Here is a 24,896-nt window from a genome sequence, read left to right as displayed (position 1 = left end):
AGCAGAAAGACAGTGAAGACAGTAGGCCCTATCTATTATAAGAGCTGACTAATTAACATTTAGCTGTTGTGTATTAATTATGTAATTATTTTGTATCATAGAGGCATACAGCATTTATAAAGCGTAACAATGTCTTGTGTATTCTTTGGTTCATGTTTGTACTTTGCTCATGTAGAATATATTTCATATGGCCTACACTGAGTTGCTTGTTTACACCGGGCTAAAAGTAATGCAGTTTAATGCAACAACCATGCAATAAATACTAACTTCATGAAGGTTATGACATTCAGTTTTGTTAAAACTGTTTTTCGATTTCGATTTAACTTTAAGGTAATTTTGGATGGTGATGTAAAGAAAAAAATTTCTAATGTTTCTAATATTTCATTGATAACATTCAAAAAGGACTCTAATTTGCTAAGACTCCTAACACCTCATTAATTTGTTTGCAATTTGTTTATGTTTGTTTTTTTTGTAAATTGTACATCTTTAACATTTTTTCATCATCTGGAACTCAATCTTTGTTTTTATGCTTTTTTTTAAATGTATGACTGTTGTTATTTAATAGGAGAGGTATCTTGAGGTATCTCGTCATTTTTTGGCTTCTAACCTCTCCTGCACAATGTTTTAACTTTTAATTTCTTTTCCCTGTATTTTCTATACATGTGTGTGCAAGTACACTTAACTAAACTAATAAATGGTTGGACAAGATATTACAATAATAATTTATTTATCTATTTATCATTATTATTTTATTTTATTTTATTTTATTTTTATTTAAATTTTTATTTTTATTTTATTTAAATTTTTATTTTATTTTATTTTATTTCAATTCATTTTATTTTTTTGTATAAACAAATCCAATTTATAGGTGCCCCAAGCTACACCAAATGTAAAAAAAAAAAAAAAAAAAAGAGAGAGAGAGAGAGATGCATTGTTTTAAAAAATCAAATAAAAATGTATCATCATCATTTATGAATTTCAGATCCCTATAAAAATGTATCATCATCATTTATGAATTTCAGATCCCTGCGGTCAACTAAATCAAACCTGTCAGTAGGTGGCGTGGTTTACCAACATGATATAGCCTTGAAGCTCATTGCGTTAGTGTTTCCATGTTAATTGTGCTTAAATTTCACAGTTTTACTAAATATTGATTAACAATCAGTTTTAATTTGGCAATAATAATACATCCAAGGTGACACCTCACGTGGTATGTGATGTATTGTGTGTTTCCTTGTGTCATAAAACGACACAAGATGTGTAAAACTAGAAATAAACACAACAAAAAGCTCTCTGTGGTCGAGTCATAAGGAAATATACCTACACTGTTTCCGTAAAGGTGCGACACAAACGTGGTTTACCTTGCTTACGTCGTTGTACCGCCGGTATAACGTACGCAGACTGTATTACATGACATTTCAACGCACCAATCACTCGCTGAGGAGCTGATTGAGTCTACTTCCCTACACTGGAATAGCTGAGGGGAAGCGGGCGGACGGCGATCTCGCACGGATATCTCATCATCAGCCGAGTGTGCACGGTCAGATCAGCCTGCGAGAGAGCTCCGGAATACAGCGGGCCATCGACTTCTCTTCCCACCCGGTCCCCGTGTCTGCTGCAGGGAGATGGCCGGTATTTTGGCGTGGTTTTGGAACGAGAGGTTCTGGCTCCCCCATAATGTAACCTGGGCTGACTTAAAAAACACAGATGAAGCAACGTTCCCGCAAGCCGAGGATCTGTATCTGGCGTGTCCTTTAGCATTCTGCATCTTTATGATACGGCTGGTTTTCGAAAGGTGGGTCTTTAAAGCGCACGCGATGAATCCAGGTGGCTGTGATACGGTTTGTTGTGTGTGTGTCGGTGAAATGCTCCGGTGTGTGATGCAGCACACCTCGCTGCCCGTGTCCGTTATCTAAACAATGGCATCTTATCTGGTTAGCCCTCAAATCACCACGGTTGATCATCCTTCTTTCTGCAGGCCTGCAGCATTACGCGCTGTCTGCATTTGATGCATCTGTCAGAGCACACACACACACACACACACACACACACACACACACACATATACACACAGTGCAGCCAAGTTGCCATACCTGCCCAAATCCAGCTGCTGTCCTCTGAGCTCAAACCTGAATTTCAACAAAGCATCATGCAGGAGACAGGCTTCTTTTACTAATCCGGCTGTTTTGTTGTAACTCTACTGCTCCAGTTATGATACAGTGCGTGTTGCATCATCTTATCTATGGCTGTTATTGTACAATCATCAAAATACAGATATGTGGGTCAGAAGTCTCTGTAGGGAGAAGTGAGTGAGGCCTTAAATTTCCCCACTAAACCCTTCACTCATGCTCAGTATTTATCCTTAAAATACAGTATGCTACTGTAGATCATGTGAAACACAGAAGGCAGCAGCCCTAATGTATGGCTTTAAGATGTTAAATCCACGAGATACTACTTGAATTTATTCACTGTATAATGTTTATTTACATAGTCACTTGTCACCTTGTGTCAACCTATCCCAGCGTCACTGCTTGCCAAAAAAAATTAGCAAATGTAGTTAGGAATGTGCAGACTGCATATGGTTTGTAAAGAGGGTTGAAGTGCCAGTTTCTTTGTGTCAAAAGGACAAAGAAAATGATCTTCACAGTGTCGTATTGTTGCCAGTTCTTCTTTTATTCTACATGGAAGTGTCAACCTTTCTCCCAAAACTGGTTGTCCTCAAGATGACCTGTGGAAGACCACGTTTTCATGTCCTGGTAGAGTAAAAGATTTGGGAGCAAGCACATGCACACGTCTAGGTGCAGATAACTGCCATCAAGCACTGTGCTTCCTGGTGATTGCATGCCTCATGTTTAAACCCCTAAATACACACAATTCATATTCAGTTCATCTCAATTATACTGTCTCTGTTGTTTTATAATGGTGTCGTGATATTTTAATTGTAGGTTTATCGCAAGACCATGTGCCATGGGCCTGAAGATCCAAGCCAACGGGCCACAGAAAGCACAACCCAACGCCATCCTGGAGAAGGTTTTCACTGCGATAACCAAGGTGGTGCATGTGTTCCCGTCATTATTACTTTGACATTGGTGCCACATATGAAACATAAATCTAACATATGGAGTGTCTTGTCTTGTGCCAGCACCCAGATGAGAAGAGGTTGGAGGGCTTGTCCAAGCAGCTCGACTGGGATGTGCGGACCATCCAGCGCTGGTTCAGACAACGCCGAAACCAGGAGAAGCCCAGCACTCTGGCTCGATTCTGTGAAAGCATGTAAGGCAAATCTAACACCGTAACATGCAGTAGCTACGAGACGCATTTCTCTGCATGTTATTACATCTGAGTTTCTGGAAATGAACTTGCACTGACTTTAAATTTGCCTGAAGTAGTGAAGAAAATATCTGCTCTTTTGTTGTCGTGTCTTCAGATTCAGATTCAGATTCAGAATACTTTATTAATCCCCGGGGGGAAATTGTTTTGTGTCTTGTGTTACAGTAAGTGCAGACTGATTTAAATAGGCTGCGGTCCTTTATCAGTCATCAGCATGACACACCTGTGACAGAAGTGAAAGCAGGCGTGGTGCTCACTGTGATAGATAACTTTATCAGGGCTAGTTTCATGTGTATGCAAGTTTATTTACATATTGTATGGAAATGAGGAGACACAGTGCAGCTGCTCAAAAAAAACAACGCTATAACTAATTTTCCACAAATGTTATTATGTTCAGATTGCTGGTTTTGTCTCACCAACAGCCCAAAACCAAAAGATATTCAGTTTACAGTGTTATAAACAAGAGAAAAGCAGCAAGTCATCACATTTTAGAAACTGGAATTGGTAATTTTTTTGGCTTTTTTGCTTGAAAAAATAATTTTCTGTTGATTGAATGATCAGTTAATCTACTAATTATTTTAGCTCTGTGGACAAACAGAAGCATAAATGGTGGTATGGTCCTTTAACAGACATTATGATGGTACTTCAGTGTCGGTAAACTGTTAATGTGTCTTACATGGCTTATAAAGATTGCAACATGAATGCTGGTGCTGCTGTGGGATAAGAGTCAAATGTGTCCCAGTGCGCACCAACAAACCCACTCAGGCCGTAACGGAGAACTGGCTAATCTGCAGTAGAGCATTTGCCATCAGGGAGATTGTACTTACTTAGCAGTGTGATGTTAAAGGCCAACAAGCGAGTGTGGCTGTCAGAACAGAGTCATGTCTGACACGAGTGGAGCCAATCTGGCAGTTTGAGACACAGGGAGCCTCACATCCTCTGATCTGCCTCAGGCTGCTGTTCACTCAGGAGAACACTGCTGGCTGATAAAACCACTGGACTCCCATCACAACCTCACGGAGGAATCAGTAAACACAAACCTGCTTTCTTATATGACACACCAGAATAGGCTGAGTTTGTCCTCCTTAGTGAGCTTATTGAACATGCTTAGCTGGCATTCAGTCTGTTTTAGCAGCAACTGTACCAAAGCTGTTATCTGCATGCAGCATAATTGTCTGCAGATGATGATGGGCTCTGCAATAGTTTGGCCAGGTTGTCCGTCTCAGTTGCTTACGGTGCAATTCTCCAAACGGGGCCAGCTCCAGTCCTTCCAGCAGTGATTGTGCTCTAATTAGGCCCTCATGCACAGCTGTTGCAGACTGATAGCATTCTTTGTCTCTCAGTCGTCAGGACGGCTGATCTGCTGTCTATTCTTTTCATTATGCAAACACAGAGTATGTTAGCAGACACATTTGGTGTGGAAATAATGAAGACTCTACATGGAGTTTGTTTACCAGCCATTGTTGCTGTCTCTCTTTTTCCAAGATGTACAGCAAAAAAACATTCCAACAAGTTCAAGTATTGATTTTTTTGTGTAAGAACCCTACAGTACAGTAACCTCTTTTTTGCAACAGAAACTGAAATCTTTCCAGAATCCTTAAAACAGGCGCTTTGCACTTGTAGTGAGAAATAATTCAAGACAGAAATGGAAAAATCAGAGGATACGAGAATTTCAGCACAGTGGCAGAAGTTATTTATGTTAAGAAAAATGAATCCAATTTAAAGCCTCAAAAGGAGCCAAAATGACAAACTAAGATGTGCAGTTTTCTGAGTGTGGTGTTACGAAGAGTCCCTCCTCTCGTCAGTTCTCCTTGGTTAGAGCAGACTAAGGAATGAGTGTGCTTTGATGTCCTCGGTGGCCCCTGTTGTCTGATCTCATCTTCATCCATCCTTGCTCAGTTCTGCTTTCACTGGGAACAAAGAAATTATCAGAAGCAACATAATGCAAATCACACCTTCTTTTAAGATGTAAAGACAGTGTTTGTCTGCAACATGAATTAATATAACTAAATATAGTTGCTATTTTAATCCCGTATTGTCTATTATTGGCATCAGTTAATATTTGATTTATGATCAAATGGAATGCTATTACTGGGTCTTGACTAGTGTTTCTTATTCGGGCTGAACAATTAATCGAAATATTAGCAAAATTGCAATATGGCCAAGTCCAATATCCAAATTGCAGGAGCTGCAGTTGTTTGATGAAGGTAAAATGTGTCACAACGCACCATTATAAATGAAGCATTGTGGTGCTACAGAGATTCCCAGGCCTTCAATTTTTTTTAAATTTTTTTTACATTTAATTTTAATTTTTATTTTTATATTTTTTCAGTGAAAATGAAACACAAAAATTACCATTCCTATTAAAATCACAAGTCATATCGCAATATCTGTCAAAAATAATCACAATTTCATTTATATATCCTGCAGCACTTTTTATTATATGTTAATAATAGGTTTGCTTTTATTTCCTTAAACAAAGTTTGATAACAAAACTTCATACCTGCACACTAAATGTGAAGCTATCGCCATTAGCCAGTTAGCTTAGCTTAGCACAGACACAGGAAACAGGGGGAAACTGCTAGCCTGGTTCTATCCAAAGGTAATGAAATATATTAAATAACTTTAAAACTAATTAACAAGGTATATGTTATTATATCCTGGGCTGTTTCTCGGACAGGAGCAGTCACTTCCTGCAGTCTTGTCATCATTGTGAGGTCATCACGTGACCAGCTTAGCCGACACATAACCCCTCACAACCACAAGTTATTGTTCACTTGATGTTTCGTACAATTTAAACAAGCAAAATATGGTGTTATCAGAGAACTTTAGAGATGATATTAGATGTACTTTATTACCTTTGGGCAGAGTCAGTTTTCCAGTTTAACAGTCTGTGTGCTATCCAGCTGCTGGCTATAGCTCCATATTTACCATACAGATAGGAGAGTGGTATTGATCTTCTCATCTAACTCTTGGCACGGAAGTGAATAAGTGTATTTCCCAAAATGTAAAATGATGACCTCAAGTTTTTTTTTTTTTTGCTGTTTTAAATTGGGTTCTCACTGCAATTATGCCTCATCCCAGAGTTTTATCAAATTTATAACCAAAAAGCCAACACTTGCATTTTCTCGCCAATTAACGCCCCATTACTGTGATCTCTTAATTTCTCATTCCTCCTCTGCACTTATATCAAAGTCCTCATTACTGCTCTTCCTCTAATCGATATGTTGGTCTATGATTTTCATACCTTTGAACCAACACACCTTCCCAGAAGCGGCACAGCAGACACCAAGTCGACAACTAATAAGCACGTCTGTGTTCAGCGGATGCTTCTGGCCCAGCTGAGAGATGAGCCTTTTACATGTGTTCTTGAGAGAGGACAGCCACACCCGTCCGTGTTTGTCCTTAAATTAGTTGCAGTCTTCTAGCACCGCATTAAAAATAACAGGCTATTAACGAGCTTTTTCATTTGGCCAATTTAAAGCCGAGCCTGATAATCAAACCAAATTAGAGAGATACACAAAGGTGGAAGGGACAGCTATTACTGCCTGAGGAGCAAAGGAGGTGTTACTGCTGATTTAACAGCAAACAGGGAGTATATCAAGGCTTTTTTTTTTTTTTTTTTTTTTTGTCGCACAACTGAATTTTGATCAAAGCTTGAGCTTCATGACTAATTGTTATGTTGAAGCATCCAAATGCAAACAGTTGCAGCCAGCTGGTGCTCAGACTACCCACCTGGAGAAGTGACAATGTGGAATTAAATGAGCCAGCATGACCTGCTTTTTATTATTTTCTTCCAAAGCTCACAGCTCCACTCAGAATAAAGCCAGACTCATTACTGAGTTTTTGATCAAATCAAAGTTGCCCTCCTCCCCACAATCCTTCCTCTCTTCAGGCGATGCTTTGTCCAAACAGGTACTTTTGATCTAATAGTGATCAGTGGATCGCTTCCATTTGGAAACCCACAGTCTCATCGGATATCGTGAATGATTCATTATGTATAATGAAGCTATTATGAAAGGATTGCGTTATGAACCATAGCACTTTACATACGCCAACTCTTGTTGTGTCATATAAACCACAGACTGTAAGTTTATACAGGACACATTCATGATAAAACATAATTCCGTTAACCACAGTCACTACACAGCGCTTAAATTATTTAAAAGTGTAATCGGCTAGTTTCTCTCACATCGTGTGCAGAAAATAAACAACAGCTCAAGGATACTAAAATCCATTAACATTTTAGTTTCCCCACAACCAAACTGAAAAAGAACCATAACTCAAAATAAAAAAAAACATCTGTGCTTGACTTCAGAGAGAAAAATAACTATTCACGAGAAGCAGTTGTGAGTCATTGTGATTGTACATACAGTATATAGCAGCGATTCAGCAGCACTTGAAAAAGACTCTTGCCGGCTTGATGAACCAGTTGCCATGCAACAGTCTTTACTCTGCCAGGTAGACTTGTCCAGTTAATTTGGTGTTACAATATTGTTGATCAGGCACAAAAAGCAATTAATGACAGCTTCCACAGGCCTTGCATTAACATGCTTAGAATTTCTCCGCCATTCATTAAAGAGTTAACGCTGAATATCTTGAGCAAACATCCACATAAAAGGACGAGCGCTGTTGGATGTTGCCTGCGCTGAAAAGCTGATTTATCCTGTTCTCTTGTGAGTGCTCATGTCATGTTGTGTTTGGAGGCTGTGGATGTCAAAATGTAAAACGTATTTGAGGTCAGCCGGAACAACCGCACGGCACAACTTTTAAAGTATGTAAAACCTCGTCTCACATGACAGGTTATACAGCTCCTGTCACTGCCATCAGTTGATGTTTTCTTCCATGTTGCAGAGAACAAGCCTTGTTTTGAGCCTCTTCTGTATGATTCACTTCACTAAGGTATTGCACAGTATTCAGAAGTGTATGTTATGTTATATATCCTAGAATATAGGCTCCACTAGGGGAAAAAAATCTGGCACAAATTTGTGAAATGCACAACAGGGGTTCTTTCATTCAAGCCCTGCAAACAAATTAGCTTTTGTTTCCTGTAGAAACACATATGGTTTAATCTGATGCAACTTCCAGACTTGTGTTGAAAGAAGGCTTGCTAGTTGGCCAGTCTTAAATCCTTCCTCCCAGTTGCTGACTGTTATAAGTTGGGTATATATATGCACATCTCCCTGCTCAGCAAGGCTTTGATCACTGAAGTGTCAGCTGAAGCAGTTTCTTCTCTGCCTGTTAGCTCAGACATCATGATCACTTTCCCCACCATTGTGTTGTCGTAGTTACTGTAAATGATGTGCAGGGTTATATAAAGCACAGAGCGAGATGGGCCGGGACAGTGCGAGTGTCTTGTCTTTGCCCCCGGACCTCAGCAAAGTGAAGTCAGTGATGTCCCATTTTCAGTGACTCACCCCAGACTGCAGATGTGGGGAAGTAAGAGGACCTCACACCACTTCAAATTTCTGATTAGAGGCATGACAGCCACTGAGAGTGCCACAGTGCGCTGCACCTAGTGACTGAACTACATAAGTAGTACACAAAACAAGTTGTGTTCATGTACACGTCCCCTGGTAATTTGTCGGGATGAATCTTAATGTTTTGACTCCAGGATGTGAGGCAGCTGTCTTATTCTCCGCAAATGCGTTTTAGCATATTTAAACACTTTGCTTTTCCATCTAATTTGCTCATCCTTATCTGTAATCCACATAGCATAGACTCCAGAAATCAAAGTGGAAAGGAGAAAGAAAAGAGGATAAATAGAAAGAGCTGTAAACACACTGCACAGCTAAGGGCTACTGTCTGTCACACTTGCAATTTCGAGGTAGGGGTCCTCCACATTTGGCCCACAGCCTACTAAAAAGCACTACTGGTATGCTGAAAAGCAAAAACATTAAGACTGCAAAAGTAATGAAAGGCTTGTTGCCTAAACAAGTCGAATGTTGAGCGTTTTGGGCTTTATATGCATTCTGTTTTTTCTTTCTTTCAGGTGGAGATTTACGTTCTATCTCTACATATTTACCTACGGAGTGCGTTTCCTTAAAAAGGTGAGTTCTCCACACAAACAAATGAGCACCAGTCTGCTGCTATGAGTCACTGATGTTTGAATCAATTTTCTACAGCCCATTTAGAAGTACACGGCGAGCATTAAAATCTTTTGGTTTCTGGTTTCTGGCAGGGTTAGTGCCTAGTCATGAGGCTGGCAAGTAAAATTGATGTTCTGGTGAAAGGGACTGATTTTATAAAGGAGATTTGTAATAAAGCCCAGTACAAAATGTGTTCATTAATAATGGATCAAGGAAACGGGGAGCAGCTGACAAATAAACACTGCCAATGCTAAACAATGCTTTACATTACATATGCAGTCCATTTTTCACAAAGCATGTAGGACTCAGTGATTATTTGTCTTTGTTTTTATCATGAATGTCTGCTGCTTGAAGTTAATATTAGTGCTATTGCTTGTAAATGATGACAGTTGAGATGAATAAATTTAACTGTGGACAGCTTAATTGTAGGTTTTACAAACAATAATAATACCACCTCAGAGTTATTTACAAATGCTGAGTGTTAACAGTAAAATATGGTTGTTGTCTTTAAAAGATGTCTTTAATGATATTACATGTGCTGATGAGGGCTCGGATGCAGGGATGACTTTTTCTGTAGGCCAACATGACAAGTTAGCATCACCCTAATCCCCTCATCAAGAAGCTAATGGGATTTTTCAATTGGCTTTTGGGTTAGTGCGGAAAATACGCTCTGTGGCAAATTAACGTTAATGATATTTACACGTTTTGTTCAACAAGATCATCTTCACAAATGAACACAACTTCTATGATTTTTGAAGCATAAATTAAACAGCCAATGTTAGGCTATTAATGGACTACACCTAGCATGCACAACAGGTTTTGGCGTTCGGTGTTCAGTCTGAAGACGGTATGTAGTCTAGTTTAGCCACCTTCTAGTAACCACCTTTTTGAGACACATAAACACTTTAAACTTCACGAGTGGGATATATACTGATTTATTTTATGCCATAGAACAAAACGTAAAATTCTTTTAAGCTCGTGTTAACCACAGACCTTATTTCAGGCATCTAACCAAAAACCCATTCAAGGAACCAGGGGGTGAATTTGTGAATCCTAGGATAGCAAATGAATGGCCCACTAGCCAATCATAGGGAAAGTAGGGCAGGTCATTCCTTCAAAAGTGCAAAAATGCTAACTAATTTTAGGACTCATTTCTGAGGCACTCTATTGGTTTCAGTGATCTCTGGCAACACTGCATAGTGTTACCAAATTAATTAGCCTAGCGCTTGGAGATACAGTTAGCATGCTAACATTTGTTTGGTTTTTTTGTGCTTCATATCTAACTGTATAGACAAATAACTATCAAGACATGGCACAATGACAGTACTGTAGTTTGGTCACATTTATATGTATTTTTTGTTTCTAAGATACCAGCAAACCAACAACCGCAGTGCTGGTGTTTATGCAAACGCTAGTAACGCTACTTTTTGGAACTAGCTTATCCTCTGTGTGGGCTAGCAGGAACATTTTCTTAAGCGGCTAACATTAGCTACGCACATGCTAACCAGAGAAACGCTGCTCAGTCTTGCAGCCAATTTTTCCCAGTGGCCACTCGTGGTATTGCAGCAAAAAAATCCCCCTGTGGCCCAAAAAGCATTTTTCCCATAGAACAATATTATAAAAGAGATGTCTGCAAACAAGGTCAACTGTGACTCTTTTAATCATGAATTTTTGTTCCATGGAGGTTTCAATTTGTAAACTTTCCACAAGCTGAGAAAACTATTTTGAAAATGCGTGTTGGCATCACTATGTAAAGTCTATGAGCCAAGGGGGAACTTGTGGTCGGGGCCAGTGGGAGAAACACTGCTAAACATATTCAGTGGGCCGCATATGGCAGAAGTAAGCCTGAAAGCTAGAATCTTTTTTCGGTGTATGTGCCAGGAGAGCAACTCCATTGGAATGAATAGGTGGCATCTTAGCATCCGGTATCTAGGTGTTATTATGAATCTATGATGCTAACCTTTTTAACAAACATAATGCAAACTTAATAGTTATGACAGTGAATGTTTTCATTTCAAAGCACTTTTTACCTTTCAAATGCTGCGCCAATGTTTGCTCAATGTATGAAAATCAATCATGTTATGCCATACCGTGCATAGTTCAGGGGAAATAGGAGACTGGAGAATTCAAGTACTCCCCGTAAACAGCTCTCCCTGTTTATTAAGTTTGAGCCACACTTGTGAGAGTTTATAAATTGTGGCCATTTTGTCCAATGTTCCAGTCAAACATTAGCGAAATATGTGGCTGGGATAGATTCATATATTTCATTCATATATTCATGAAAATGCATAAATGTATATATAATCAACAAAGCAATAGTTGAGATAGCAGAGCAGGAAAAATCTCTCAAAGACACAAGTTGCATGACGAAGCACTTTGTGAAAATAGTTCATTCCCTGGCAATCCCAGCTGCAGGCTCCAGTCTCTGTGGGATTTATTAATAGAGCAGGTCTGGAGAGAGGAGTGCAGGAGACGTAAACTCAGTCACAGTGATGGGTCACTGTTTGGTTATAACACATTCTTATGTATCACAGTTACCATTCTCTTGTCGTCCCGATGCCGTTATGTCATTACTCAGGAATTCATGAGGACGAACCCCCCCTTGGTTCCTTTGTAATCCAGCTTCCTTTTAAGTCAAAGTATGCACTGTAACAAAATCTCTTGTAACAGCAGTCATTCAGTATTTTACAAACCACTTTGATTTCATTCAGAATCCATCAAGGGAATTATTCATTTTCCAGTGTTCACTTTGATATTCATGTGTTAGATCGGAAATGACACGTTGAATTGAACTTCAGCTGTATGTGTGGGAACAGCATAACGCTGCATTTATATTGTTGCTAATGGAGCCTGCTCTTTCTAGGTTTTATTAAAATACAGCATATGAGACTTTGTCAGGGATCGAACAACAAAGTCTTTGCAGCATTGTCCCCGGAGTTTTTCACAGTGAACTGTATTACGGTGCAGTCTAAGTTATTCAGTCGCAGTTTTTTACATTTTAGAATATAACCTAGTTTGATTTGTTTCATATAAGTTCAAAAGTATTGTTTAGTTTCTCCTTTTATATTTGCAGACTGCGTGGCTGTGGAACACTAAAGAATGCTGGTACAACTACCCTTACCAGGTGAGTATTTTAATGCACCCATCATCAGTAATATTTTTATAACAAGACCTACTTCTCAAATATTCATTTTAACCTTGTTGCTTTTTGTGTGTATGCAGCCACTGACTGTGGACATCCATTATTACTATATACTGGAGCTGTCTTTCTACCTGTCCTTACTCTTTTCCCAATTCACAGACATCAGGAGGAAGGTAAGGACGTATGCAAGTCACACCAAGACATACATAACACACCTCCAATAACGTGGAACACTAAATCTTGGTTAAAGATCTACTGTATGGCAAAAAAGTGACACTGTTAGTCACTTGTATGCCATTGTAAGGAGCTCTGTCACAGAAAAGACGTCATTGTCTTTGCCTTACTGTCCATCTCTTACTGCCATGACTCTGTAACGTTTAGTCTATTGGCTAGTGACCGTTGGTTTTCACCTCAGTGTTTTCTCATTGATGTGTGAAATAACAAAATAGTGCAAGGGCAAAAAGGATAAACACTTTGTCGGACATTCAGATGTTGGATACAGTGTCAAACTTCCCCCAACTATTGGCCTGTAGACTTTGTTTTTTTATATTTTGTGCAAGCTTTTGCGTTATATTGGTATATTACAGTTCGTTACAGGATGGTAGGGATGAGCAAGTACACCATTATCTGTATCTGTATCTTTTCAACCAACCTAATTATCTGTATCCATATCTGTGCTCAGAGTGGGTGGAGTTTAGAGTAGATATGGGTGGGGGTCAGTCTGTGGTGGGGGTTTAAACTGAAAGTGGGTGTGGCCTAATCAGAACTTTGCATGGGTCGATCAGAAGTTGCTATATTTCTTATTTACTAGAAAACTATTTACAGAACAGCCTCAGGATTGACCTTCAGATCATTTTGATCACAAGAGTAAGGAATTGAACACCGCTACCCAAATGACAATTTCCTTCATCATAAAATGGATTGACACATTTTATTTGGCTGATACTCGTACCTGTAAAAAGTACACTATTCATACAGGATACTGGTTTTATGTGTGTATTGGATCAACCCTTCATGATGGTGTCCAGCTAAACTTAAATATCAAGCAGTGGTTCAACTGAAATGATTTGTCTTCACGTAGTGGCTCATTGCAAGTTTAGTCTTTTATTTATAGAAATAATTATATCAGACAAGAATTCACCTTTAGTAGCAATAAGAATAGGAAAAATGTCTAGTTTTATGACCCATTCATACTTCATCCTAAAAAAAATAACTGGCAACACACATGCCATCACAAGTATTCATACATCACTGATAGCAGCAGGGGTGCGCCGTCAGGAGAGGCAAACCAAGCAAATGTTCGAGGCCAACCTAAAACAGTTTGGGAAAAGGGACCCCTGATGGTCACTTACATTGGCACATTTTGCAATGACAACTGTAAACCCAGTTCAGCCTTACATAAAAGTACAATAAGTGCACTGCAGCTGCCCCCCAAACCCCCTAAGTGGGGCTCCTTGTAGCTACCTTGAGACAACTGGTTGATGTTAGTGAGGACAGTCAGCTAGTTACTTGTAACTGTCATACATACAATGTTAGGTGTAACAGTCAGAGCAACCATCGGGGTCTGGATGGGCCTCTTTGCCTGGGGCCACACAGGGCCTTTGGATAGTACTGTTTCCTTTATGTATTAACTATTTAAACGGCCTATCAGAAAGCTGCTGCAGGGGACCTTGCATTCAATAGAAAACCAGAATATAAGTTTATACAGTACCTACATTATGCACATTGTACCATACATTAAGTTTAAAAGGTCCGACTTGGTCAGTGTTTGTTCCAACTGAGATCAACTTGTACAGTTGTACAAACATTCTCCAACCCATTTCCATCTCCTTTTCTTTTTGTTATGAAGACGGCTACACTTTTGGTTCATTAAGTATCAATTTGCATGCCTTCCAGCCATGATCTTACTCCTGTCTCCAGTCCATCCCCAGCTCTGCCCTCTGCACAACAACACTTCACTCACTGCACTCACAGCAGCCCCCATGATGCCATGCTGTGTATGCCTTCACTCTGTCATCTCTTTGTTGACTGTTGGCATGTTGTCTGTTTTTGTTTCTCCTTTCAGTTTTTTCATGCACAGTACTACACTGAGGAGGTCCTCTGCATCCCCTGCCAATTCCAGTATGTTCTCCCCGCACACTCTTGCCTTGCTTTCATTCTGTATCTTGCATCATTACTCTTCCTTCTCATCCTCCTTCTCATGCTGTCGCCATTTTGGACTGGTTCTGGTTGCTTTGAGCTGAGACATTTATTAAGATTTGCTAGAGGAATGCTTCCCCCATGCCACCTTTCTGCATCTGTAGTCACCTGGAGCTCCATCCAAGGCCATCCCAAACCTAATGGGTCAAACCAAGGCAGGACCAGAGCTAGACTCTCATATAGTGTTAATTGAATTTCAATTACAGCAATGTAATTGTTTTAGATCATGTTGTGTTTAGGCAGTCTACTGTTGCTTGAGTTTGATTTCACAGAGATGTTTTCCTTACTTTTAAAGAACTGTCGAGTGTAACTAAGTACATTTACTACAAGTCCTGTACTTTACTTAAGTATTTCCATTTCATGCTATCTTTTACTCCACTACATTTACATCTACAATTACCAGTTACTTTAAAATAATGATATTGTATAATAAACATGATAAGCTTATAAAGAATGATGCATAATTATAGATTAAACTACCCAACAGTGTAAAGACTCATTATGAAGCAGCTTCACCTTGATGAACCACCACAGCAAAATCCTGCTTTCTAATTTATGCATCATTAATAATGATCTAAAGATATGATATATGATAGTGTAAGAGTCACAAGGGGAATACTTCACCTCCCAAATGACTATATGTATATCAGTTACTCAAAAAAGTGGACCCCTGTGACCTGAAGTCACAGGGGTCCACTTTTAACAACAACAAAACAGTTAGGGAGCTTTCACATCTGCCGTTTGGTTCAGTTCAGTCAAACTCAAATTTGTTTGCCCCCTAAGTGCGGTTCGTTTGGGCAGCTGTGAACACACCAATCACACTGATCTGGACCGAGACCTTCTTGAAGAGGTGGTCTCAGTCCAGTAACAAACAAACTCTGATACACATAATTGAAACCACAAAGTATCTCCATACTGCTCGTCCATAGTGGTCCAAGTGTCCTGAAGCCCCGACATAAAAAGTCGTTTGGAAAAACATCATTTGTATGTATGGAGATATTTTGTGGTTTCAATTATGTGTTTTTGGACGTTTGAATCTGGGGCGCCATAAGCCTCCATTAGGTGGAGTTGTGTTGCTACCCCCTCTCCCCTTTGATCTCCGCAAGGGATGTGAGGACTCTAAAACTTCACCTGAGCCTGCCTCGGCATATGGGTGAGTAGATAATGGCTGAATTTTCATTTTTGGGTGCACTATCCCTTTAATATGCACATTCAGCGCATCCAGTGCATCAAAACATTGTTTTCTAGTTGGAGCCGCGGCTCGTTTTCAAACTGTATGGTTTGTCTAAAATGAACAATGACAGCAATATAGTACACGATGACCAGCGCTAAAATCAACCTGTGTAGTCCCTCCATTGTGACATTAAAAAGTGGCACATGGCATATGTGCCAGGTGAGCAACTCCATTGGAATGAATAGGTGGCATCTTAGCATCCGGTATCTAGATGTTATTATGAATCTATGATGCTAACCTTTCTAACAAACATAATGCCAACTTAATAGTTATGACATTGAATGTTTTGATTTCAAAGCAGTGGCAATGAAACTAACTGTTTTGCTGTTGTTAAAAGTGGACCCCTGTGACTTTAGTTCATCAAGAATTTTCTCCATTTTCTTCATTAACCAAAGGCATGATATAGTTTTCCTCATGAATTTAATGTCACACACAGGCTGAGTAATTAATTCACAAGTAGTCATTTGGGGGGTGAAGTGTCCCTTTAAGTATCTTTATCAGTGCAGCACTTTTACTTTTAATCGCGTATGTTTTACTAAAGTAAAGGATCTTAAATCTTCCCCCACTATTGCTTTCAATATTTTAATATTGCAGTTTGACAATAAAAACCATAACCACCGCATCCAGTAGAAGAACGTGTATTTCAACCACACAACTGCATCAGCACGCAGTGTTCATTAATGCTCGGACAGTGAGGGCGTACTTGTTTGCTTGTAAGTGGTGATTAATCATTGCCTTGTCATAACTTTTTATATCTTTTCAATAGCTGTGCCAATCACAGTGGCACGTGACAAACACGGCTCACCAAAATAGATGTTTTATTTCGTGCTGTGGCAAAGCATGCGTCAAGTTCATGAAAACATGCCAGTTTTGAAAACAGCCACCATTGTGTTGCACAATAGCTCCACATATGCTGTAGACAGTAGGGGACTTAACATTTTTAAAATGATTACAAATGTTATGCATTACTGGAAACACACAAAGCTATTGTGTCCCTTTGACTTTATCACATCTGTACTGCATTACATACTCTGAGTAGGTGCCGCATGCAGTGACTCAAACGGCCATGAGGCAGTACTCTCTCTAGTTGTGTGACATTTCCTTGGCAACTGTGTCAACAGGATTTCCTGATCATGTTCCTGCACCATGTGGCAACAATCTCCCTCATCACCTTTTCCTATGTGAACAACATGGCACGAGTGGGGACTCTGGTCATGTGTCTCCACGATGCAGCCGACGTGCTGATAGAGGTGAGGATGGGTGAGGGAATTAAAGGCTGCAGATGGACAGACTGGCAAACGGAGGCAAAGATAGTTGGACGTGTGGGTGGAGTGTTGGGAGTTGATGTGCTCAGCTATCCATCTTATCTAAATTTAACCACAGTCCTTATATTATGAACATTATGTCAGACTGTGTCACACAGGCACAGAGCATGTTTAACATACTTTATTTGAAACTATTTTCAAGCAGTTGTTTGATTAATGATTGTTTCTTTTTTTCTGCTAAGGCTGCCAAGATGGCCAACTATGCCAAATGTCAGATACTGTGCAACCTCTTGTTTGCAATGTTTGCAATTCTCTTCATAAGTTCCAGGCTGGGAGTTTACCCTGTCTGGTAAGTGTTATTCTCTCTCCTGTGCACCATAGTTAGCATCCATTTTAAAGGCTGACCTCACTGTAGTGGTGTTAGCCTGTCATTTGTACACAGCACAGTCCCTACAGGCAGCCAGAGACTTAAAAACCTGTGCAGCACATGCCTGAGACGCTCTGCACATTTTTGGCAGACCATCCCTGAAAATGCATGTCAGTGCTACAAAGATCTCTGTGTGGGTTTTTTTTTTCCACTACTTTCTCCACAACGGTTTGCAGTGCAGACACATCTCTGTGAATTTTGTTGCTAAGTAATAGTTACTATGGATACAGCAGCTTTAACCTCTCAAAGAAAGCCAAACAAATCAACAAATGAAAAGCAGCACGTTATGGTTTTTGCTTTGTTATTGAAAACAGTGTCTGGAGTTTCATCTGATTAAAACATCAAAGGTTTTTTTTTTACTCATAATGATCTTTTGTCATATTGTGTTGCTGTTTTACGATGCATTAATTCAGCATTTTAAGTTGCCAACCGTAACAGGCCTTTCTAATGATTTTTGGCCAAGTTACCACAAATTGGCGGTCACCTTGCAGTCATCAGCAGCAGTGTTATCACATGTTTCTGAATCAGACAGTTTTCAGCACAAAAATCTATTGCAGGCATCTAAATCCAAGTTTGTTTTCTTTAATAATTCAGACCATTCTGGAGAAAGCATTTGTGAGAAATACAGAGGCTTTTAGATAAGTGCAGCATTGTGAGACAAATTTTCAAACTGTTCTAGCCCACAGCTCTCTGCCATTGTTTCCACACTGTATTATGACGATCCTACACTACATTTTAGTCAGCCCCCACCACACCAGTAGTAAAGTTGTCATTACTGTAAAGCTGTTGCCATGGCTTCGGTATCTGGAGGATGATTCACAAACAGCCATTTGCAGGAATTGGCCCAGGGATATATTTAACACAGATCCTTGAAGTTTTGATCGCATGTCATGTGAAGCCAGGCAACCGCCCTTTCTTCTCCATTGGCAAGTTTAATCATATCAAGAGTCAGATCTATACAGAAAATGTTCTTTGAAAGACACATCTATTTGCAGTGGTGGAATGTAACCTAAGTGCATATACACAAGTACTGCACTTAATGCAACTTTGTAGTTCTACTCTAATATTGTACTTTTTATGCCACTGCATTTGTCCAACAGCTTTAGTTTCTTTTAGATTATATCTTTATTCTCCTTCCTGTCCTGTGAAAACAAAAAAATACATATTTAAATTTCGTGTTGTCTGGAGGATGAAGTGTCCTTTTCTGAGTTAAGAAAATTCTCCTACTTCTTAAGCTATATAAACTCTTAAAAACCCTCTTGGATCAGCTGAAAAATGCATCGTCACACATCTGAAAACAGAGCAGGTTTTCTGACACCATGAAAAGTCAGGATGGTACCTGCCCAACAGTATATAAAGGAGTTAAAATTAGCACAACCTTAAACACCCACAGCAGTATGATGAGTACTTTTACTATATATACTTTAAGGACAGTGTGGTATTAGTAGTTTTACTCAAGTAAAGGACTTGAATACGTCTTCCACCACTCTCTGTTTGTGCTACAAACACATCATTAAAGGGCAGGTGTTCCATGAAAGAGCTGGAACAGAGCCCGCCTCGTTTCTTTTCACTGGCCTCTGTTTGGCTTCGTCTACGTGCTCCTCAGGACATACACTTATTCTCCCACTAAAGGGAGAGTGCTTTGACTCATTGTTCTCTAATGAAACATGTCAAGTTAATTATCTTCCTGTCCCTCTCTTGCTACGGAAGGATTTTAAACACCACCTTGTTCGAGAGTTGGGAGATCGTAGGGCCCTACCCGTCCTGGTGGGTCTTCAACCTGCTTCTGATCCTGCTGCAGCTTCTTCACTCCTTCTGGTCCTACCTCATAGTGAAGACAGCGTGCCGAGCCATCTCCAAAGGAAAGGTGAGTCACGACACTTAGCTCCTCTCTCTCGAGCCCCTCTGCATAATCCTTCCATTAATACTTGTTCTTGCATAACGAATACTGTGTGGTGTTGTCAATAGCCACTTTTGACTCTCTCTTTCTGTTCTCTATGCTAACCTGCATCCTTCAAGGTGGGGAAATGGAATCCGTTACATGTAAGTAGCCTCCAAGGGGAATATCTCAATCAAAATTGTGTACTGTGTGCTTAGTTTAATTTCATATCTCTAGCAGCCGTGTAATCATTTGCATTCATTGTGACCCTGATTGTCAGCGCTGGTCTAATTAGAGTATTTTTAGCTCTGCTAGTGCAGGTGGCATGGCTGCAGGTACAGTGTGGCAGTGTCAGGCTGTCGGTCGGTCCACTACTTTGGTCCAGACTGAAATATCTCAACAACTATCATACATATTGGCCTCACATTTTGATACAGACATTCATAGTCCCCAGAGGATTAGTCCGCCAGACATTAGTTATCTCCTGTCTTTTTATCTAGTGCCACTAGCAAGTCCAGAAGATATCAACATCTGCTTGGTGGATGGGCACAATTTGAACAGACATTCACTTGGACAGCACTTGTTTTGTGGTTTATGACCAAATACTAGCAAAAACTACTGACATTCGAATCAGCCTCAGCTGTACTTTGTGTTTAGTGCTAATTAGCAGATGTTAGCTAACATGCTAAATTAAAATGGTGAACATGGTAAATATTATCCCTGCTAAACACCAGCATGTTAACATCACTGTGAGCATATTGCCACGCTAGTGTTAGTATTCAGCTCAAAGCTCCACAGCACTGTAGACTAGGGCCCGACTGATATGGATTTTTTGGGGCCGATGCCGATTCCGATATTATGTAATAAAAAAATCTGATAACCGATATATCGTATGATTAAATTTTTACGTTTTTCAATTTAAAAAACCCTGAAATACCTGCTTTTGATGGCTTAAATATAGTTCAAACACTTGTTACATAAATACATACATACATACATCGATATAAATTGAAGGAAGAACATTTTACTATTTTCAAATACTTTTATTATCAGAAATTGTGTGGAACAAGCAGCATATGAACAGTTTGAACACAAAATAAATCAAAAATATGATGTGCAAAAAGGCAGTAAACCTCTGGGAAATAAAATAATCATGCAAAGTCTATATGAATTAAGACATTCACATGCATGTTCACAGTACCAGAGTTCCTATTATTGCCAATTTAACAGAGGTAGGTTATAGTGCAAAAAGTAACACCATATTCCCTGCATTTTATTAGTGATGAAAATATAAGTGTTAACATCTGTGTCAATTGGCCAACTTTTGATTATTCTCTAATGGCTATAATCGGCCGATTAAATCGGCAAGCCGATAAATCGGTCGGGCCCTACTGTAGACTCTTCTATCTTCAATCGTCAAAGCTATATACTATATTAGTTGATTGACAAAACTATTTTGGAAATCTATTAACCATTTATCAGCAAAAATATCAAATGGGAGGTTTTTTTATGCTGTTTTGGGTTTTATATAATTGTAAATAGAATATCTATGGGGTTAGGACTGTTAAAGGTCAGGCTTTGGATAATTGCATTGGGCACTTTCCATTATTTTCTGACTAAATAATGAAGCAATCAATCGGAAAAAAACAATTGTGAGATTAATCAATAATGAAAATAATCATCAGCTGCAGCCAAAATAATTTCATGTGCATAGATCTCTTTGAAAATCGATTATATAGCTTTTATGGCCTGATGACCGATATTGATTGGCAGAACACCTCCCAGTTTGACACACAAAAGTCCATTTGTATCACCGCTAGCCATGGCTGCCAAAGATGATGGCACGGGTACAAATTTAAACCCTCTGGAACCCAAGCACTGATTTCATTGATGTAAAACTGTTTTTAGTAAGCCTTGGGTCACAGAATAATTTAAGAGCTTAGGAGGTTTTTGTTTCACATAATGCCATGGGGCCCAAAAATACTTTTTTCCCCCATACATTAGGAAAGAGAGTGGGATTTGATCCATTCAGTCCGATGACATTTTGAAAGTCTAGAAAAGCTGCACGATGAAATCATTTTATCTCCATTTAAGATTGCAGAGTGCTGAACCAGTAGCTAACTGGCAGTAGAAGCTAGCCACTCAGCAAGGGAAGTCTGTAGTGTGCCTGTCTCCAACTCTTTATCCACTTCTCTTTATACATCTATAAGTGGTGCTCATTGAAGAACTGTGTTGCTTTTTCTTTGCAATATTGAAACAAATCCCTCCTGATCATGTGTATTATACTTTTTTATTGCGGAAGTTTTCCATTACTGAACATCTTTAGAATAAAGGAGAAAAATACTAAAGGTCTGAGAGTCTGGGGTGTCGGGATATGTCATGTTTGTCGACCTGCAGTCAGGAAGAGGTACTACCAGACAGTTTCAAATAGATGTTGCAATTTCACAACTGTGAGCCTGCGGGGGAGAAAAATGTAATCTCCAACCATCCCTCTTATTTCTGCAGGTGTCTAAAGATGACCGCAGTGACATCGAGTCCAGCTCTGATGAGGATGACAGCCCCCCACCGAACCACAAGCACCACAGCAGCAGCACCAACGGGACCAACAAAAATCACGGGACCAACGGTTACCTGACAGGGGCCCCGTATCCCGACGAACACTGACTAGCTGATATCACTACACTGGAGCCATGCTACAGACACCATCCATCACTCTGTGTGTGTGTGTGTGTGTGTGTACGTGAGCGGGTGTGTGTATGGTTGAGACATGATCAACATCGCCTGTCTGGTACTGGAAGTTCTTGATAGATTTATGTGAATGCAGTTTTGTTATCAATTTGATTCCTTACTAATTTCCTCACGCAATTTATTCTCTTCATCTATATATTTGCATCAAACTGCACTCAGTGAAATATCAAAGCACTCCTATCGGTACAACCCACTCTCTGTTTAGCCAATGAATGAAAGCATTCCACTTTATGGTGTAAGCATGCTACTTTAACATACAGTAGTCTGGCATACTGGGGGTGTGTGTTTTCTTATGTTCGTGTCTTTCTATGTTATTTATTTTTTATAAATATGTTTGCAGAGGTTGGGACATCTATTTAATTTGATGTCAGTGTTAAAGATGACATAATCTTGAAGAACAACAACACAGCTGTTTTTTCCTCACACCACACACATCATGATGACGAGTATTAGCGAAATGCTGAAGACCTGGGTTTACTTTCAATGCTACACCCCCAAAGATATGCCAAAATGTGTGAAGTTTACTCACATTTTAAAACACATTCTCCACTCAAACTGTATATGAGATGTCAATAACAGTATTATGTGTGTGCATCAGATATGGCTAGATGCTGTATTCCCTATTAAAGCATTTTGTTAAGTATTCTGGTACATTTCTGGTAAGCATTTCATTAAAGGCCATTTGTCCTCCTGGGAGGCAGACATGAGTTGTTTGAGTTATTCAATAAAAAAACATGAAGATTGCAAATGTGTGTGGGTCTGTTTATTGAGTGTAATCAGCAAAGAAAAAGAAAATATTTGTCAACCCCTGGCTGTGAAATCAAACTTTGTAAAGAAACTAAGTTTGCAATAAATGTTGACTTGAGATTCAACTATAGTCAAATATACTTATACTGAATATCAACTGTATATGATTATTCTTGTAAACATTAAGATATGATAATTTATGTAAGTGCAGCCATAGACCTTTTTCAGACATTTTGATTAGATGAATGATAGCTGAATACGTTTCAGGGTCCTCTTAAACAGAGCAGAGCAGTGTTGTAGTCAAGAACACCTAACTGAGACCAAGTCATGACCAAAACCAGAGTTTATCAAGACCAAGACAGTCATTAGCAACTTCATTAGACACATTTGTATTTGCTCATTAATGCAAAAAGCTAATCAGCCAATCTTGTGGCAGCAGCTCAATGCGTTTAGGCATGTAGACATGGTCAAGACGAGCTGCTGAAGTTCAAACTGAGCATCAGAATGTGGAAGAAAGTTGATTTAAGTGACTTTGAACGTGGCATGGTTGTTGGTGCCAGACAGGCTGGTGTGATTCAGACACTGCTGATCTACTGGGATTTTCACACACAACCATCTCTAGGGTTTACAGAGGATGGTCCGAAAAAGAGAAAATATCCAGCGAGTGGCAGTTCTCTGGGTGAAAATGCCTTGTTGATGCCAGAGGTCAGAGGAGAATGGCCAGACTGGTTCAAGATGATAGAAAGGCAACAGCAACTCAAATAACCACTGGTTACAACCAAGGTCTGCAGAAGACCAACTCTGAACCAACAACACGTGAAACCTTGAAGCAGATGGGCTACAGCAGCAGAAGACCACACCAGGTGCCACTCCTGTCAGCTAACAACAGGAAACTGAGGCTACAGTTCACACAGGCTCAACAAAACTGGACAATAGAAGATTGAAAAAATATGATGAGTCTTGATTTCTGCTGTGGCATTCAGATGGTAGGGTCAGAATTTGACGTAAACAACATGAAAGCATGAAGCCATCCTGCCTTGTATCAACGGTTCAGGCTGGTGGTGGTGGTGTAATGGTGCGGGGGATATTTTTTTGGCACACTTTGGGCCCCTTAGTACCAACTGAGCATGGTTTAAACACCACAGCCTACCTGACTATTGTTGCTGACCGTGTCCATCCCTTTATGACCACAGTGTACCCATCTTCTGATGGCTACTTCCAGCAGGATAACGCACCATGTCACATAGCTCAAATCATCTCAAACTGGTTTCTTGAACATGACAATGAGTTCACTGTACTCCAGTGGCCTCCACAGTCAGCAGATCTCAATCCAATAGAGCACCTTTGGGATGTGGTGGAACAGGAGAGTCACAGCAGCCGACAAATCTGCAGCAACTGCGTGATGCTATCATGTCAATATGGACCAAAATCAATGAGGAATGTTTCCAGCACCTTGTTGAATCTATGCCACAAAGAAGTAAGGCAGTTGTGAAGGCAAAAGAGGGTCCAAATCGGTACTAGCAAGGTGTACCTAATAAAGTGGCTGGATTTTGCAGGCTGTTATTGTGATTGTTGTATCCAGAAATATCTGATTTCACAGCAGATTTTCGAAAAAACTGTGACACATGTTGTGACTACAAATGAATGCTAATGTTGCTCTGTGTCAGCTGGTTGCATGAATAAGCAAATGATTGCTAACAAGTAGACCATATCAGCTTCAAAGGTGATTACATGTCAGTCTTGTGTTTACAGATTGCTGTTCCCAAGTTGCCAAAGCCTCATATTACCAACATTTATAGCTGCATGGTACTCAGTTAGTCAGTGTACTCCTTTTTG

The 24,896-nt window shown here is 39.7% G+C and overlaps 1 protein-coding gene across 1 annotated transcript; it reads left to right on the top strand.

The window, feature by feature from the left end:
- The first annotated feature begins 1,394 nt into the window (after positions 1-1,394).
- On the top strand, positions 1,395-23,054 carry cers6 (ceramide synthase 6). Its single transcript, XM_050049674.1, has 11 exons — positions 1,395-1,795; positions 2,946-3,051; positions 3,143-3,273; positions 9,323-9,380; positions 12,493-12,543; positions 12,642-12,734; positions 17,116-17,244; positions 17,502-17,608; positions 19,397-19,553; positions 19,706-19,729; positions 22,071-23,054. Exons 1-11 carry the CDS (start codon positions 1,626-1,628, stop codon positions 22,227-22,229), a joined length of 1,185 nt encoding a protein of 394 aa, XP_049905631.1. The 5' UTR covers positions 1,395-1,625; the 3' UTR covers positions 22,230-23,054.
- Positions 23,055-24,896: the final 1,842 nt, after the last annotated feature.

The sequence above is a fragment of the Epinephelus moara genome, chromosome 7 (assembly GCF_006386435.1).
Source record: "Epinephelus moara isolate mb chromosome 7, YSFRI_EMoa_1.0, whole genome shotgun sequence".
Taxonomy (NCBI): Eukaryota; Metazoa; Chordata; class Actinopteri; order Perciformes; family Serranidae; genus Epinephelus; species Epinephelus moara.
Note: the sequence above shows the minus strand (reverse complement) of the source record. Positions and strands in the feature narration are given on the sequence as shown.

Coding starts and splice junctions, on each gene's coding strand:
- cers6 (XM_050049674.1), top strand. CDS start 1,626: ATGGCCGGTATTTTGGCGTGGTTTTGGAACGAGAGGTTCTGGCTCCCC. Junction 9,381..12,492: donor GAGTGCGTTTCCTTAAAAAG/GTGAGTTCTCCA, acceptor TTATATTTGCAG/ACTGCGTGGCTGTGGAACAC. Junction 19,730..22,070: donor GGAAATGGAATCCGTTACAT/GTAAGTAGCCTC, acceptor TTATTTCTGCAG/GTGTCTAAAGATGACCGCAG.